Below are 15,024 nucleotides of genomic sequence, written 5' to 3' on the forward strand. Positions count from 1 at the left end.
ATTACAACGACTTACTTTGAAAATCTCGTTGAAATAGGTTATTTTTTTATTTATTTTTAAAAAAATTTAAAAAATAAATATATGATATTTTTAAAAATTAATTTTTTTCATTAACCTGTTTTGCAATTCAAAAACCATATCTAGGTACTATACTAACAAATTAAAGATATGCATAAAAGATGAAAAATTTGAAATGCTTCATTTCAATACATATGTCAAAAAACACAAATATATACACAACTTGTTGAATTTACATTCAAACAAATAGTTTCAAAAAGTAAGCAAAAATCAATACAACAAAAAAGTTTTCCTTTCTCTTTTCTCTCCAAAGTTTTCCATCTATTCTATTTCACCTCCAAACAAACATATCATAAGGGGGGAAAAGATGGAGATGATTTGTTGAGATAAAAAAAAAAACAAATGACACATTTAAGTTGTCATGATGAATAACCAATGCATTAGTGTCAACCGCCTTAAGCCTATTGTAGGTTACATATTCTTCTTTAGTCTTATCTCCTTAGAAACCCTCTCTGCAGTATTGGGTAGTAGCTTTGCCTTTAAGCAACCTTTTAGCCTCTTGGAATGGATTCTGTCCAGAGTTTCATTTTCTTACACTACAAGCGACGTCTAAGATGTGCCATATGATCAGCATACCGATTCAATTCTCTAAAACAGTGAACAACATCAAGTTTGAGTCCACTATCCCTTACAATGACCTTAATATCCTCGTTGCAATATGTTATTCTTTTATTAAAAAAAAGCAATAGGTTTATGCAACACTAGATTTTCGTTACAATAAATTCCATATATTGCAACGATTTACTTTGAAAATCTCGTTGCAATAGGTTATTTTTTTATTAAAATTTTTTAAATAATAATTTTTTCATTAACCTGTTTTGCAATTCAAAAACCATATATAGGTACTATACTAACAAATTAAAGATATGCATAAAAGATGAAAAATTTGAAATACTTCATTTCAATACGTATGTCAAAAAACACAAATATATACACAACTTGTTGAATTTACATTCAAACAAATAGTTTCAAAAAGTAAGCAAAAATCAATACAACAAAAAACTTTTCCTTCCCATTTTCTCTCCAAAGTTTTCCATCTATTCTATTTCACCTCCAAACAAATACATCCTAAGGGGTAAAAGATAAAGAAGATTTGTTGAGATAAAAAAAACCAAATGACACATTTAAGTTGCCATGATGAATGACTAATGCATTAATGTCAACCACCTTAAGCCTGTTGTAGGTTACATGTTCTTCTTTAGTCTCATCTCCTTAGAAACCCTCTCTGCAGTATTGGGTAGTAGCTCCACCTCTAAGCAACGCTTTAACCTCTTGGAATGGATTCTGTCTAGAGTTTTATTTTCTTACACTACAAGCGACATCCAAGATGTACCATATGGTCAGCACACTGATTCAATTTTCTAAAGCGGTGAACAACATCAAGTTTGAGTCCACTATCCTTTACAATGACCTTAATATTCTTGTTGCAATAGGTTATTTTTTTATTAAAAAAAACAATAGGTTTATGCAAACTAAATCTTCATTGCAATAAATTCCATATATTGCAACGATTTACTTTGAAAATCTCGTTGCGATAGATTTTTTTTTTATTAAAAATTTGTGTAGGACGCGCATGTAACTGTGTCCAGGCTAAACCCTGCGTCCTAATCGCCTCCAATGATTTTAAATATGGATGAGTCAGTTGCATATGTAGGAGTTTCTAGACGTTTTGTGCAATTTGCTAGGAAAGGTGATTGATTGTATCACTTGTATAGTTTACTTACTTGGGTGTATTTTTTTTTTTATGTTAATAAATCTTCATTAATTATCAAAGAAATATGTGTGCGTGTTTACACCTATTCAGATGCAAGAGTAATGTATAGTATAGTATGGTATACTTCAAGTATAGAATAGTATACTTTTTGTACTATACTATACTATAGTATAGTACACAAGGAGTATACTATACAAGTGTATGCAAAAAAAAGGTCGTTAGTAGGAATGAAGTCAGGATTTTGATTAAGGGTGGCTAACGCTAGAGTTTAAACAAAAATGAAAATCCACTTTTATATTTCATTATGTAATTAATTATTCAATTAAACTAAAAGATAAGACTCACTATTTAGACATTGCTCAGCTTGTCCAGAACCTCTTGCATATACTACTGACCCATCCACATTTAAAATCACTAGATGATTTCCAAAGTCGAAGAGTAAGTGATTGGTTTGTTGGGTAATTGTTGGGATCGTAAAGATTCCATTGATTTTGTGATGAACAAGCGCATAATCCCTGATATACTAAATTCTCAGTTCGAGGATATTAAGGCCATTGTAAAGGATAGTAGACTCAAATTGTTCACCATTTTAGAGAATTGAATCGGTGTGCTGACCATATGTCATGCCTTGGACATCGCTTGCAGTGTAAGTAAATGAAACTCTGTTCTACGTTGTAAAAATACCTAGACACAAGGCTAATATTGTGGGATATAACTCCTTAGCCTTAGGAGGCATGACGAAACCTGCACAAAATAAGTAATTTGTTATTATTAGGATATTTCTTGTTAGGCAGCATGAATATGAATGTATAAAGTGTATAAAGCACAGAAAACACATAGAAAAATCCAAACGAAAACTACACACCCCAAATACAAACAAAAATAGAAAGAGTTGAGGAAAATAAATCTAGATAATTTTATTGAGGGATATACTAATCACTTGAGGAAACCTTGCAATGTGGATGTAGTGCAAATAAATCTCGCAAATATTTATTAGGAATGTAAAATTCAATAGTTTAAACATGATGGACTAATCCAGCCTCATAGATAGTGAGAAAAATATAACAAATCACAGTGTGCATTATCATTCCAGTCAATCAATCAATGTTCCTTAATAGGCATCTCTGGAACATCAAACCTAAACAAGAATTTATCTATTCCTGGAATTTAACGGAGAGACAAAAACTTTTATTTATTTATGTAAGTCTAATGGAAAAAGGAAAACTTTTTTTTTTTTTTTGGGAAAGAAGACCGACCAAGTTTTTTCCTATCAACTAGGAAAATTAGCAAGTACAAAACTAGCAATGTCTGAAGACTAATAAAGGAGAAGAAAACTTTGCTCTCCTAGCTAAAGCATGAGCAACAACATTACCCTAATGGAGAAAGGAAAACTTAAACCAACCAAATCAATTCCATAATTGATTACTGTCTCAATGCACCATTAGAGCAATACATCAACACAAGACAAATGTACTACATCAATTTTCTAGTTTCAATAAATTAGAAGACAAATTATATATGGATCAAACACATTTTGCAGTGTGGCGTGGCAAGCCTACTAGTAGAATGTGAGGAATATACCTTTAAATTTTTTTTTTTTAAATCAAGAGTATTATACTTGTTTCCTAAGTTCAGAAATAGAAAAACCCCAATCACATTATAGTTGCCCACATTCTCTCAGCTCCCAAACAAATTATTAACATATAATTGAAATTTAAAGATAAAAACTAAATAAATTATGTTTATATAGTTAATCAGAAACCTTACCGAACGCAATAAGTGTATATGTTATGATCCTAGTGCCCCACATGAATTAAGTATAAGTTAAACTATGTATTTATAAGTTCTTGGACACTCTCACCTTCCAAGAATGAGTTTTACTCATGGGTTTCTAACTACTATATTACTCTACCTTAGAACTATATTTAAGATTATACTGAAATATAATTTAACTTTTTTTTGGGAATAAGTGACAGTTGAGGTAAAAAACTTTTGGCATACTTTAAGATTCTCATAACATAAATAACACAAACTTTTTATCCTACCAGACCAACGTGTGGAGCACTAAGGTCAATTAATCTTTTAAAGAAATTATAAATGTGACAATGTTGTGCCACTTAATTCACTTAGCTTTTTAATGAAAAAAAAATTAATTACAATTCCTTATATATTATATATTAGGTTTCTTAATTAAATTTAAACTCTTAGTTGTAGTGATTAATGAACTACAAATAATATTATCTGTAAATACAATATAGATTTGAATTTAATTAGCAAACCTAATATACAACTACATCTACAAATTACTTCATGAGATAACAAAGTGGACTTCTTTCACATTTCCAAATGTAGTTTTTTAGAAAAAACAGCTTTTAAAACCTTACCGAACGCATATATTATTTTTTTGGTTTCAAAAAATGCTTTTTGTCAAAAGAAAGTGCAAACAAACGGGCACATAGAGTTTATGAAAAAATAATTTTTTTTGCAAAATTTTATTATTGTAAACTTCAAATATTTAATGAATTTCTCACATCTTTCAACTAGCTGTCCTAAAAAATCACCCTAAGTTATCAAGCACCAATATATGAATTACAGGCCCATTGGCATACAGACCCAAATTCTTGAAAACAAAAGTTCATTATAGGTAACTGGCCTGTAATGATGTCTACGTTGGATAGCACAAGTATTTGATCCAACATCCAAATTCGAACCGTCCCATTTGGCATTTATTTGGTTACCTGGAAGATTTGAAAAAAAAGTTAGCTTATTTTACATTTTAGCTTATTCCCGCTGTGGATCACATTACACTATTAAAAGGGTTTTATTGTTTCAAAAGTCAACCTTTAGCTCTTTTTTTTTTATATATTTTTAATAAAAAATTTTCAATTTCAACTAAATAAACTGTTCTCAAAATAAAAACTCACTCCAATCTTTTTAAAATTTTTTGTTTATTTTAATATAAAAATTTTTTTTTATTATTTTACACCGGCACTTTTAATAAATCCATATATCAAATTATCTATTTTACCCTCTTTTTTATTTAAATAATATTTGTATTTCTTTTATTATTATTATTATTATTATCTCATGTATTTGTCTCTCTTCTCAACACACCCTCGCACTCTGTTTGTAGTTTGTACTCCACGTCTCTCCTCCCTCCTCAACTCTTTGCTGCCTCTCCAGTCTCCTCCCTAACTCTCTGCCTCTCTCATATCCCAAACCCAGACACAAACACACGGAGGCAAGGTGATATCAGCAGCAGCAACATCGGCTCAACAACACAGGTCGTCTGCTCGAGGCCATCTATAATCTATAGAATCAATCAAAGCTCAACAAGGTACAACTTTTAACTCTGTATTAGCTTGTTTCTACCTGGGTAGTTCTTACATTTCCTTCATTGCTTAAAATTATTTGAAATTTATAGTTGAAATGACGCTTTAAGGCCATTTTAGAGCTCGCCTTCTAAATGTTTGACATAATGCCTCACTGAGCTATGATTTAAAAGCACAGAATATATTTTTACCCAAAACTAATATAAAAAAATTGTTTCTTTCCAGTGGTTCGTATTATTAAACCATGCTTGTAGACATGGGATATAAGTGGGTTTTCCAAATGTTTGATGTTTATGTGTGTATGAATAAGTAGAGGAATCAATAACAAGAAACATTTTGAAGTTGTTATTTTATATGTAATTGAGTATAAGATGGCCCTTTAGTTGTACTCTCATCTGGGTTAGTGTCAGTTTTTCTGTTTCCCTGGTGAAAGATTTCAAAATTTGAAGTTTGGGCATGTTTGTTGTTATGTGATTTAAAGGCTTTGGATTGCATCAGGGAAGTGCTAGATGGCATTGAGGCGGTTCCTTGGGTTTTCTGATGGTGAGTTGATGAGGTCGGATTCAAAACCTTGTTCCAGACTAATGAGGCAGACGGCTGGAATTTTTACCGTTGGAGGAGGATTAGGATTTTGGATTCTTTGTAGATTGCACTATGGTATGTCTTATGTTTTCCATTGCTTTTGTTATTTATGTTTTGTTTGTCTCTGGTAAATGACTAATTAGTATGATCCTTAATTTTACCTTGGAGGAAGATGTGAGTGGTATTATATTTGTTGTATTTTATGCTAATATTGCTCTTTCTCAAATTTTGATGTCTTCTCTAAGTTTGATATTTTGAAAAGTGATTGGTCTTCAATCGGCAATCTACATGCTAAAGTTTGGTATTGATTCTCTATCCTTTCCAGGGAAATTTGACCATTAGGACCCAGCTATTTATTTTCATTGTCACAAGTATTTGTTTATACTTTATAAAATTCAAAGGCTGTTTGATGCTGAATACTTCATGGTATAAGAAATATCAAATTGTGTGAATGTGTTATCTTGTTTATGGGGATGTTTCTAACTAAAGGACTGTTTATGATTGCATCATAAGGCAATGAATCTGAACTACTGTTTTTATTTCTTGCCATCTAACATGATTGATCTAGTAATAACTACAATAAATTTCAAGATCAAATGCAGGCACTTGAAAGGGATCTTATGCTTTCAGTTCTTCCATCTCCCACTTGTGACTGTATTTTACTTATTTACTATATCTGTGGTAACAAGAAATACGATTCCTCTGCTCATGCAGGTCCAAGAATTACAGTGCCTAGGAGCCTTCGGTGGGCAGCTTGTGGAGCAGTATCTGTTAGCTCTACGACTGCTTTACTGGTTCGCTTATTTAGTCCTGAATGTGAACCACAGAACATAGCTGCTTATGACAAGGGAAGTTAGTTTTAAGTACTAGTTTGGTTTGGTTTTTGTTTCTCTGTCTGTAGGTTTGAAGCTTGTCTTGGATCTATAATCTCATCAATAATGCAAGACTAATGTTATTACTCATTCCTAACATGGACTACCATGATCTAAACTTGTGGCATGCTAACTCACTGTCATCTACATGACGAACAGGAATCTGAAATGTTGGTCTCGCAAGAGAAAAAAAGTTGTCTTTAATTTAGTGTAAGCATACAATTTCTTTATGCATATTTTTTGTTGGCAACCATCACTAAAAATTAATAGAACAAAGTTTTCCTCCAAATTGAGTTGGATGAATCTCTTCCAACACTATGTGATGGTTTGTAAGACTATCTAAGTTCATTAAATCATTTAAATAAGTCACTTGACTAATTAAATCATGTGACTAAAAAGTACAGGTAGATGGTCAAATGGCCACGTAGTCTTCAACAAAATTAAACTTGTAATTTATATACTTGAAATTCTAACAAAGGTTTGTGAGAAGTTTGAACCACCATGTAATTTGTCCACCGTGTGGGTGGCGATATTTGTTTCTTTTAGCTAAAACCCTTACCCTGTATGCTATTTATTCGTTTATAATGGGCTTAACGGATGAAATGGGCTTTGTAACACAAGTTTGGCATGTTAACATATTAGAACTTGCTATAGCCCAATGGACAAAGAATATTGCTTCCTTGTCTATTTGAAAACTGTGAATCCCAATTCTTGCCCAATCTAAGACTTAGAAATTTTTCCTTAAAAGATAAAAATCATTTGAGCTATAATCAGGGCCCTCAACGTCACCATCCAAAATTTCGTTCATGAATTAATAGCTGGGGCCAAGGAGCAACCTAGACGCAACCTATTGCCTATCCACTTTGTCATGTGGATCTTCACAAATGCCAAATGATATTTGCCAAAGACGAATGTGACTAGTACAATGGGAAAAATTAGATTAGCTTAGCTTTATGTCATTGTAATGTCAGCTGCATAATGCAAGCCAAAATTAAAGCCGATGAGGTCGACATCAAAAAAGGCCCAACAAAAAGAAACACACACAGTCCATTATTAAGTTTCAACTTAAAATAATGGATATGGTTGCCTTGTATTATGTTTGATTAGGCTGCCACATATTTTCTAATCTCTTCCTTGAAACCAAAGGTAAATATTGATTAGGCTGAATAGAGGTTTATTAGTGGAGTAAAGTATAAACCTCTTTTAAGCAAATTTAAAAAGGTAAAAAAAATGTCATCATGAGAATATGAATTCTTGTAGTATGAAATGAACATCATCCTGTGTTATTTATAAAGGATGATTTGAGTGTCAACTGTCAAACACTATCCATCACAATTTATTTTTATTATAATAACATATTCCCCACAATACACATAATTGACCCGTTAAAGAAGCCATTATAGTTGTGCATATCGCATTAGATTTTAGATTCATTTTGTTTATTGTTCTGAAGCCACTAAACAAAGCATGAAAAAAAAAACAGTGCATCCCTATGATTCATCTCTATAAAAGGCAAGTTTAGCTTTCATTAATTTTGTTAATAAACTTTCTTGGAGTGACAATACAAAACACCATCACCAATTCATTATGTACATAAACAAAACACATTTCTAACTCGTTAATCCGTTCAAACCCACAGAAAATAAACAAATAATTGAGATCTTTTGACCCAAAAAAAAATGGACAAACATAAAAACAAGTCATAATCCAACTTGGAGAACACAATGAACCAATGATTTTACACAAAACAACACTTCCAAGTTCCAACTCAGTGAAACAAACGTGTCTATAATAATAATAAATCAAGCAATTTGTAATCATTTAACACAAACGTGTCTAGGTACATATCATGAGAGAAATAGAAGTGGCAACAAGTATGAGAGGAAAGATGCATAAGATAATATAGCAAAAAATAAAAGGATATAAGATTTTTTTTCTTAATAAATTAATAGTTGCAATAAAGTAAAGGTGATTTAGGGCCCGTTTGGTAGAGTAGTTTGAGTAAAATTGTTTAAGTGTTTTTGCTATACGTGTGAGTGAAAAGTATGTGTAATGTTGTTTAAAATGTGAAAACAAGTTATAATCCAACTTGGAGAACACAATGAACCAATGATTTTACACAAAACAACACTTCCAAGTTCCAACTCATTGAAACAATGTGTCTATAATAATAATAAATCAAGCAATTTGTAATCATTTAACGCAAACGTGTCTAGGTACATATCATGGGAGAAATAAAAGTGGCAACAAGTATGAGAAAAAATATGCATAAGATAATTTAGCAAAAAATAAAAGGATATAAGATTTTTTTTCTTAATAAATTAATAGTTGCAATAGAGTAAGGGTGATTTAGGGTCCGTTTGATAAAGGAGTTTGAGTAAAGTTGTTTAAGTGTTTTTGCTATACGTATAAGTGAAAAAGTGTGTGATGTTGTTTAAAATGTAAAAATGTGTGTTAGAACTAAACTACCAAAGAGGGCCTTAAATTCTGAAATTTTCTATTAAAAATATTAAAACATATCCATAGAACTATAAATTTCTTTCACAAATAATGAATATTAAGGTTTATTCTTTTTCTTTCTCACAATAATGCGAGAACTATAGTGGGATACCGATAATCTTTATCACACGTGAGTAACACACATAAAAAAGAGTAGCAGAGAGGGAGAGAGAGAGCAGGAGACAAGAAGAGTGGAGGGTATGATATGTCAGAATCTGATTAGTTTATTCAGTTAATGGATGGTGGAACCGCCCATGACACCCACCTGTGTAACTGGTTCTTGTTTTTTTCTACTCAGTTTCTGACCCTTTCAACCTCTTCAAACTCAATCTCAAATTCAACCTCTTCAAACTCCAAACCCTACAAACTCTACACCACCACCGCCACCACCCAAAACTCCATCACACCATGGGCTCCCAATCTCACCCTCACCCTCATCTCAATGGTGACTCCAATACCCACATCCCAAAAAAGCCAAAGCTTTCATCTTTACCCTCTTCTTTATTCACTGAAGCCGAAATCCAAAATGAATTCAACCACCATGACCCCACCGTAGCTCGCATCAACAATGGTTCCTTTGGCTGTTGCCCTCTCTCCATTATCCAGTCCCAGCAACAACTGCAACTCGAATTCCTTCGTCAACCTGATCATTTCTACTTTTCCGAACTCAAACCAGGCATTCTCAAGTCCCGCAGCCTCATCCAACGCCTCATCAATGCCCACCACCTCGACGAAATCTCCATAGTCGATAACGCCACCACTGCAGCCGCCATCGTCCTCCAAAACATCGCCTGGTCTTTCGCTGAAGGCAAATTCAATCATGGCGATGTTGCCATCATGCTTCACTATGCTTATGGTGCTGTGAAGAAGTCCATTGAGGCCTATGTCACCCGTGCCGGCGGGCATGTTATCGAGGTACATTTGCCCTTCCCTGTGAATTCTAAAGATGAGATTGTGTTTGAGTTTAGGAAGGCTTTAGAGAGAGGGAAAGAGAACGGTAAGAAAGTGAGGTTAGCTGTGATTGATCATATAACTTCAATGCCTAGTGTGGTTATACCTGTTAAGGAATTGGTTAGGATTTGTAGGGAGGAAGGTGTGGATCAAGTTTTTGTGGATGCAGCTCATGGAATTGGGTGTACTGATGTTGATATGCAAGACATTGGTGCTGATTTTTACACTAGTAATTTGCATAAGTGGTTCTTTTGCCCGCCTTCCATTGCGTTTTTGTATTGTAGGAAGTCGCCTGGGTGCATAGACTTGCACCATCCGGTTGTGTCTCACGAGTATGGAAATGGGTTGGCTGTGGAAAGTGCTTGGATTGGAACTAGGGACTATAGTGCTCAGTTGGTGGTTCCTAAGGTGTTTGATTTTGTCAATAGGTTTGAGGGTGGTATTGAGGGGATCAAGAAGAGGAATCACGAGAATGTTGTGGAGATGGGGCAGATGTTGGCAAAAGCGTGGGAGACAAATCTTGGATGCCCTCCGGAGATGTGTGCTAGCATGATCATGGTTGGGTTGCCGGCTTGTTTGGGGATTTCAAGTGATTCGGATACTTTGAAGTTGAGGACACATTTGAGGGAGAAGTTTGGTGTGGAAGTGCCTATTTATTACAGGGCACCAAAAGATGGGGAGGTTGATGTGGTAACTGGGTATGCAAGGATTTCTTATCAAGTCTACAACAAAGTTGAGGATTATCACAAGTTCCGGGACGCAATTAACCAGCTTGTTGGTGATGGGTTCACTTGTGCTCTTCTTTATAATTGAAGAGGTGTGTTTTCCTTTTATCTACTTTTTAATGGTTTATAGGTTATTTGTCGGTCATACAAGGTACAATTTCATTTCCTTGTGTCTGGTACTCTAGTTGACCTGCTCTTTTGTGAAGTAGTAGTTAGTATTCTGTTGAATGAGTGTGATTTCAGATTTTGTATATTTTAAGCCTGAAAGTATCACTCCTCACTCTTCAGGTATGTGCCATAACTTATTGAAGTATTCTACCCCCGAGCAAGAGGATGCATTCGTACTTTTCTCTTAGAAACAGTAGTTTAGTGTCTTTAAAAAGTGATAACATTGAAATCTGCTGCATTTCATTATGTTGTTTAAATTGGAAGAAGTTTAGTGATTTGTAATATATATTTTTCTTTTCTGGCAAAAACCATATAAGTTTTTTTTTTTAATTTTTTTTTTTTAAATTTTTATAAATGCATAAGAAAAAAAACAAAAGGGTTATTCCTTGAGATTCAAATGATTATGTAGCTTATGCAGCTGACCTGTTAGCATTTATTTTCATTTCAGGCAACTCAAGATTTATTATTCATCACTTTATTCATAACTTGCATCTTTTCCTACTCCTTATTTTTTAAAATCTTTCATCAACTTTTTCTAATTTGCAGACCTTCCACTTGTTTTATACCATCTCTCCTACCAATGAGATTTATACCTTGTCACAACTCACTTCTTACCACAGAAAAGCAAAGCCCCTTTCCGAAAAGGAGACACATCAAGTACAAATAGTTATTAAAACCTATAGAATACACTTTTTCTATGAGATTCACAAAAATTTGTGTAATCACCTTAACCACAAGGGTAAGCATTGATGTGGCAACATCTTTGTGCGTCATTCTCATTAGTTGCAACTAGACATTAGTTTGTAATCAGAGTGGTAAGGACGCTGTGTTTCAGATTGCTTGGAGTGTTATTACTTGATCTTTGTTGGCTTGTCTGTCTCAAATAGAATTTCAATGTTTCACTTTCTGAAAATTCTGTGGATTAATTGTTGCTGAAAAATGAAGGAAAACATTATTAGAACGAATGATTATTTAAAGTCCAGATTGGTTGAGCAGGATTCCTTTCCCTTCCCCTGCCCTGTAAATTCCATTATGTGTGTAATTTGGAAATCTTTTCAAGCAACATGAGCAGATTGTCTCCCTTCACCCCTTTCTTCCCTCCTTTTGAGATTAAGCACTACTGATATCTTTCCAATTTGCTGTTAGATTTTGGTCTCACCAATTTTTGTAAGTCTGAAAACTCATAGCCTACTACTCCTTCTTTATTAATCTTATTTTGGTTGTTAGTTTTTAATTTCTTAATTTAAAAAGCTAAAATCAGTTTTTTGGTTCAATATAATGAATCTTGTTTTGTCATTCCTGCCAACTGAAATTAAAACTTATTTTCAATGTTGTGATGAAAACTAATAAAAGCTCAATATTGTTGTCAGCAGCTCAACTAAGAACATTAATTTTTCATGTGTAGTAGTTAAAGTGTTTGTATGATATTTCTGACTTGGAATATTTCATGTGTGTGTGTATCTTTGAACAGAAGTAGTTTTGTTAGCACCTATTATTATTCATGGGTATGAAACCAGTGAATCATAGAACTCTTGTTAGCCACATCAAACATGAGGCATAGTAGTGATTTATTAATGCCTTTATGAGATAAGTGGTTTTCCCTAGAAATGCCTTGTGTTGTGATGAGATGAAAGGAGGAAGCCTTCTTTTGGTTCTTCAATCCCTCTTGTAAACATAAATAGGTGAGCACTATGTTTATCAGACTCTTGGTTAATTTCGAATAGCTATTGCAAATTTGTGCAATAACTTGAGAATCTGAAAGTCATTGCTATTCTTTTTTTTTTTGATGTGTTGTAGATTTATCTTACTTCAATAAGTCACTAAATACGTTTTTTTTATTTAAATAACAGCTGTGTCTTGTGTGCTCGGCTACTCTTCATGGTTTCGCTACCATGAACTCCCAAAATCAGAGGAGAAACAAACTGCAGAGATGCAAGTAGCGGGGCAGAACAATTAGCTTTCGTAATTTGAGAAGAGATGTTTATCTATCTGTTGGGCTCCATGAGAGCTATTCTCCTGACTATTTCACATGTGTATGCTTTTAACTTTTAGCTGCGAATTGAATTGAGTTTACATTAGTTGCTTGTGCTATCCTCTCTGTGTGATGATGTAAATTACTTTGCTGATTTTACTCTTTAATAAAGGCTAATGGAAGGGGGCATGGCTCTCATCCAAATCCTTCGAAAGGTTTGCAACGTGTAAGTAGATAGTACATATATAGCTGATGATATCAGAGATTTGACTATATGCCAATAAACTTGGACTACCAAAACATTGGAATTTATGCTAATACTCAACAGGGCACAGTTACTGTTTGATCCCTTCAATGTCACTTGTCAATGTTGACTTCCCAAAATCCTTTCACCAAAAAGGGGAAGGATACGAATAAAACATTGCTATCACTTGCGATTTGAGATGTGGACTTTTAATGCACAAGTACTTATCACATATAGAGGGTGTTTGGTAGATGAGCTCTAACACATTTCACACATTTTAAACAATATTATACACATTTTCATCCACACGAATATCAAAAAACTCAAACTCCTCTTTCAAACACCCCTTATTCTCCATATTATGGCACATTTCGTATTTTACAAGGGCAGTTTTATTTATTTTTCTTGCCTACCTTACCTCACAATTATAGATAAATTGACTGTCCCAAGGCAGCAGATGGAAGGTAAAGAACAGTAGAAGATTCTCCCTCCCATCCTCCCCTTTATTTATACATTGGGCTAATCTCTTGACACTTTTCATAAAATATGAGAGGTACTAAATGACCACAAAAATGGAAGATAAATACTCATTTAATTGAGGTGTAGTTAATAAAGAAGGTACGATTGATAGGTCTGCAAGGCAAGGCTATGAAGTTGTAGATGTGCTCTCCAATTACGCATAGTATGGGTGGGCTAATAACCTAATCTACATCCATAAAGGGTTTTTTGTTTTGGGTTTATTTGAGTGAGTTCTTCATAAAATATGAGAGGTACTAAATGACCACAAAGATGGAGGATAAATACTCTTGTAATTGAGGTGTAGTTAATAAAGAAGGTACGATTGATAGGTCTGCAAGGCAAGGCTATAAAGTTGTAATGTGCATTCCAATTACGCATAGTATGGGTGGGCTAATAACCTAATCTACATCCATAAAGGGTTTTTGTTTTGGGTTTATTTGAGTGAGTTCTTCAAGCATGTGAGGTATGTGTAGGCCCCCTCCCACATTTACCACGTAAATACAAGAAGGATTTCTTGGAGGTGGCTCCAAAATATTAGTTAGAAGTTTTGAACTTAGAATATTGTGAATTTCATGAGGCTTTAGAAACCAATACATTAACCCTCAAAAAATATATATATATATGGAGAGAAGAAGGGTTATATGTAATTGCAAGAGGTGCCAACTTGATTCATAAATTATTTGAAAAAAAAAAATTGAAAAATAAAAGAAAGTATTGGGTTAATTTGATAATTTTAATTTTTAGCATGTATTTTGTAAAGGTGTTACTAGTTAATAACACCCCAATCCAAAAAGAAAAAAGAAGAAGAGAGAAAATAGAATAAACTGGTGAATCATCCAATAGAGAAGAGATTTCATCTATTCAAACTTTACCCAGTCTTGGTTATGGACCAAAGCATAATATTAGCAACTTTTTGTGACCCTCACAACTCATGAGTGTAATCAAATTTCTTTCCAATTTGATTTAAAATAATCTCACTTAACTCATTGCTTAAATGACTTACATTTGGTTATAATTCTAAAAAAAGGGGGGGGGGGGGGGTTATTGATCACGGTAGAGTTTATCATGCTTAGTTCTTGAAAAATCAATTTTATCACAAGTATTAGAAAATGACAATTAGTAATCTTTGTGATACTCACATGTCTAACCAAAATCATATTGGACAAATTTTTTTCCTAATAAACAAATTTGTAAGAATTCTCTCCAAATTATTACTCTATATAATGATGGTTCTACAAGAGTTTGGAATGAACCATCCTCTAACCCAAATTTGGTGGACTATATAAAACACCACTTCTTGTTGATCTAGTTCTTACTTGAGCGGGTGGGTTTGAATAGATCCTTGGGTCTAATAGGGTTAGGCCACCC

At 33.4% G+C, this 15,024-nt stretch overlaps 2 protein-coding genes across 3 annotated transcripts; both read left to right on the top strand.

Moving 5' to 3' along the window:
- The first annotated feature begins 4,878 nt into the window (after positions 1–4,878).
- On the top strand, positions 4,879–6,675 carry LOC142627524 (uncharacterized). 2 transcript variants are annotated; one of them, XM_075801401.1, is made up of 3 exons: positions 4,879–5,129; positions 5,606–5,781; positions 6,421–6,675. In XM_075801401.1, the coding sequence occupies exons 2-3, from the start codon at positions 5,634–5,636 to the stop codon at positions 6,561–6,563; spliced, it is 291 nt and encodes a 96-aa protein (XP_075657516.1). In that variant the 5' UTR covers positions 4,879–5,129; positions 5,606–5,633; the 3' UTR covers positions 6,564–6,675. The 2 variants fall into 2 exon arrangements, with proteins under 2 accessions (XP_075657516.1, XP_075657515.1); XM_075801400.1 differs by having other exon boundaries at positions 4,883–5,129; positions 5,623–5,781.
- Positions 6,676–9,255: 2,580 nt separating this feature from the next.
- On the top strand, positions 9,256–13,107 carry LOC142628190 (putative L-cysteine desulfhydrase, chloroplastic). The gene is made up of 2 exons (XM_075802229.1): positions 9,256–10,845; positions 12,772–13,107. Exon 1 carries the CDS (start codon positions 9,486–9,488, stop codon positions 10,839–10,841), a length of 1,356 nt encoding a protein of 451 aa, XP_075658344.1. The 5' UTR covers positions 9,256–9,485; the 3' UTR covers positions 10,842–10,845; positions 12,772–13,107.
- Positions 13,108–15,024: the final 1,917 nt, after the last annotated feature.

Source organism: Castanea sativa, chromosome 3, assembly GCF_040712315.1.
Source record: "Castanea sativa cultivar Marrone di Chiusa Pesio chromosome 3, ASM4071231v1".
In the NCBI taxonomy this organism is placed as follows: Eukaryota; Viridiplantae; Streptophyta; class Magnoliopsida; order Fagales; family Fagaceae; genus Castanea; species Castanea sativa.

What these genes read in the sequence shown, in the direction of transcription:
- LOC142627524 (XM_075801401.1), top strand. Translation starts at nt 5,634, where the DNA reads ATGGCATTGAGGCGGTTCCTTGGGTTTTCTGATGGTGAGTTGATGAGG. An exon ending in TCTTTGTAGATTGCACTATG is followed by an intron (nt 5,782 to 6,420) that starts GTATGTCTTATG and finishes CTGCTCATGCAG; the next exon opens with GTCCAAGAATTACAGTGCCT.
- LOC142628190 (XM_075802229.1), top strand. Translation starts at nt 9,486, where the DNA reads ATGGGCTCCCAATCTCACCCTCACCCTCATCTCAATGGTGACTCCAAT.